Genomic DNA, 4,123 nt, shown 5'->3' on the forward strand with positions numbered 1-4,123 from the left:
GAGCATGCGCAGAGATGCTGAGCAGACGCTATTTTCAGGATGATACGGGGGTTTTATAATATAATCAGGCCCGGCGCCAGGAAGTCAAAACTGAGGGGGCACTTTAAATCCATAGGGGGGCACTAGACCTGGTGACTGATTTTGGTCTCTTGTTTCTTTCATTTAGGCTATTTATTCGCATTTATTATTACTTTGCATTACTGCCTAAGTTACTGAAGGCAGTAATATAGGCTACGTTTTAATAGTAATAGCAATACGCAGTTTCGCTATTACGAATTTTATTAACGATGGTAATGCATACCGCTTATTAATGCAGACGGATGATGGCTTCAGTGCCAAACGAGTGCTTTAAATCATATGTTATTCTCCTTATTTCCCTTTTATTTCAAATAACAGGTTTATGAATGTTTAAAGTTTTAGGTAAAGACGTCAAATTATGCCCACACATGCAAGCTGACACACGATCAGACTATTCATTTAACTGGTAAATAAATATAGTGAAATCAGCTTAACCGAGTCATCACGCTTCACAACCAACATCAGTGTTGGGGAAAAGCTAAATGTGACAATCTCATTCAAAACAATTACTTGGTTACATTTTAAGGCATTAGTGTAGCCAGAAAAATACCTAAAAAAGATACAAAAATTCACAGTTATTACCGTGAAAATTGGTTAAATTTTTATATGCTATATAATTTTTTTTCATCATTTTAAATGTAAAAACAAAGATTTGTCTAAGGCTATTATAAATGTGCTTTTTTCGTGATATTGTAAACCATCATAAACCTTATGTACCATAATTTCTAGGCCTACCCGTCATTTTATTTATTAATTTATTTATTTATTAGGCCTTTTTTAATAGCTTTTTTTCAGGTTATTTTCATTTTAGGGCCATGAGCTAAGTCAAAACAAACTCGATATGTTGTATTTTAGCTCTTAAAACAGATCTACAATATATTTTATGTTGTTTAATTTTGCATGAGCAAATAGCAGTATAGCCTAGTTGCATATTTTTAAAAGATTATCATTCTGCCTACCTGCAGCGCACGAGATTTCTCGGTTGATCCGCGGTAAATCCACTTAAGCACTATACCTATTCCATTTATAACACTGCAAACTTGACTTCGCAGGCCGATCATCTTTAAACGCAAAATGCATTTATTATGTGTTATACCTTGACTGCAGTTGCATAATGGGATGTTTCTCTACACAACTGTAAAAGTGCGCTTTTCAGCAAAATGAAAGCAAACATTTAAAGGGTTCTGCGTTTTGTCAATTTTAGCTTAATTGTAATAATATTAATAATAATATTAATAAATAAATTAAAATATTATTTATAGTGTAGCCTACTGTGAGACTGTGCAGTAAACTATTTATTTTTATTAAAACATTTTTATAGGCTACATCTTCCCGAATAACTAATAAATGACTGGCAGTTGCGTCTCTGCTAAAATTAATTTAAAAGCAAGTTTCTTATGTGTTTTTTTCCTTTTAGAGCTCAAGAGAGTTGTGTTTAAATAATTAGTTAACCAAAACATGTAATGAATTAAGCTGCTCCTATCATGTCACCCATTTTCTCCCTTGTGAGTTGAGTGCGCCTCCATCGCTGTGTGCGCGTTTTAAAGGCTATTTACGGGCGCACCAGACCTGACGCGGGGACCGGATCTCTGGACTATAGGACTAGCTTTAACCTCACCATTTTCATAATTTAATTGCTATGTCATATATTTTAAAATATTTAAATGTGTGTTCTGAAGGTTGGAAGGACGGGAGTGTTAATAATTAATGACAGAAAGAATTTTCAGTTTGAGTGAACAATCCTTTATAAAAACTGGGGGGGCACAAACTCTGTCTGAGGGGGCAATGCCACCCTTTGCCCCCCCGTAGCGCCGGGCCTGAATATAATACAGGGGTTTTCAAATCCCGAAGGGCGCAAGTGTGTACTTGAGGGACAGTGGACATGTTTCGAGGAAAAACAAGCATTTGAAAATGCGCAAATAAGATAATACTTTTCAAAACACAGGCCTACAATATAATAAATAGGCCTTTATATTTTTAAATAATCTGACAATAATACAGGAGAAACAAGCAAACACAAACATAAATAATCTGATAGTTGTAATAATACAAAAGAATCATTTATACAATGAGATTTAAATAAATGTCAGTTATTTAAAAAAATACACATGAAATTAAAATGAATAATTTAGTGCAACGTTGATTTAAATGCATGTTTAAAATAAACGTGTAAATAAATAAGTACAGTTATACAATGCGTAGAAAATTGTATAAGTTTGGCCTATACAAATATAAAAATAGGCTATACTGGCATATTTTAGAGACTATGGCAGCAAAAAGATTGACAAAATGCACATTTATACTGTACATCATACAAATACTACAAATAATAAAATAAAACCAATAAAAATGATACAACATTATGCATAATTAAGATGAAATAAGATTTAAATTATCCAAATTTGATTAAAATAAAAACAAACAAATTAGATTTATACTACTAAAAATAATTGCACTAATAATATAAATACATCAAACATAAAAAGCTGTAAAGTACAGTAATTAGTAGAAGACTGTAGGATAATTTAATACAACATAAATATGTATATATATATATATATATATATATATATATATATATATATATATATATATATATATATATATATTTTTTTTTTTTTTTTTTTTTTCACAGATTAAATTGAATTTGTATTCAAGAAATAGACACATTTTAAATTGTTGGATTGGTTTCCTTGCTTGAGCATGATCATACCTGACCTAATATAACATTCATTCATTCATTCATTCATTCATTCATTCATTCATTCATTCATTCCTTTTCTTGTTGGCTTAGTTCCTTTATTAATCCGGGGTCGCCACAGCGGAATGAACAGCCAACTTATCCAGCAAGTTTTTACGCTGCAGATGCCCTTCCAGCAGCAACCCATCTCTGGGAAACATCCACACACACTCATACACTACAGACATTTTAGCCTACCCAATTCACTTGTACCCCTAGTCTTTGGACTGTGGGGGGAAACCGAAACACCCGGAGGAAACCCACGGGAACGCAGGGAGAACATGCAAACTCCACACAGAAACGGCAACTGAGCCGAGGCTCGAACCCAGCGACCTTCTTGCTGTGAGGCGACAGCACTACCTACTGCGCCACTGCTTCGCCCCTAATATAATATAATATAATATAATATAATATAATATAATATAATATAATATAATATAATATAATATAATATAATATAGGCTAATATAATATAATATAATACAATACAATACAATACAATACAATTAAATATATATATATATATATATATATATATATATATATATATATATATATATATATATATATATATATATATTTTTTTTTTTTAGCTTAGTCCCTTTATTTATCAGGGGTTGCCACAGCGAAATGAATCAACAACTTATACAGCATATGCTTTACGCAGCGAATGCCCTTCCAGCCGCAACACATCACTGGAAAAATAATATAATATAATATAATATAATATAATATAATATAATATAATATAATATAATATAATATAATATAATATAATATAATATAATATAATATAATATAATATAATATAATTAATATAATGTGGTTTGATTTGAATATAGATGATTGATTTGAACAGATATTGGTGCTATATTTTAAAACTAAAGTGAATGTTGTGCTGTGTTCTGTCCACTAGATAGAGCTGCAGAGTTTCTGCACCGCTGTCCGCTCTTGGCACTGCTTTTACACGTTAGCGGCGCGTCATCTTTACTCTGCTGGCACTGGAGCTGAATAGAGTGGAGTATAATCTCTTTCCCTCAGCTGCTTTCAAAAATGGGTGAGTTTACTTTCACGTTATCTATCCAGGATAAAACCATTTCAAGAGAAATCGCACTTTTTTGTCGACTAGTTTGCACGCTTGATCATGAAAATGACAGATGCAGACTGACAGGCAGGCTTGCTGGACATTTTTTATGCTCATAAATGCCAAATAGTGGCCTTCTGCAGCTCGTCTCATAAATCACTTCAAGGACAAAATGTCATGTTTCGTCCACTTGTGTTTCAAAGTAAAGCATTGTTAGTTAT

General features: G+C 32.1%; 1 protein-coding gene across 1 annotated transcript in view; it reads left to right on the forward strand.

Moving 5' to 3' along the window:
* The first annotated feature begins 3,807 nt into the window (after positions 1-3,807).
* Positions 3,808-4,123, forward strand: part of krtcap2 (keratinocyte associated protein 2) — a 5,739-nt gene continuing 5,423 nt past the window's right edge. Inside the window, 1 exon segment of the mRNA NM_001045362.1 lies at positions 3,808-3,875. Within this exon segment, the coding sequence (NP_001038827.1) occupies positions 3,872-3,875 (4 nt within the window). The 5' untranslated portion in view covers positions 3,808-3,871.

The sequence above is a fragment of the Danio rerio genome, chromosome 16 (genome assembly GCF_049306965.1).
Source record: "Danio rerio strain Tuebingen ecotype United States chromosome 16, GRCz12tu, whole genome shotgun sequence".
NCBI classification, from domain to species: Eukaryota; Metazoa; Chordata; class Actinopteri; order Cypriniformes; family Danionidae; genus Danio; species Danio rerio.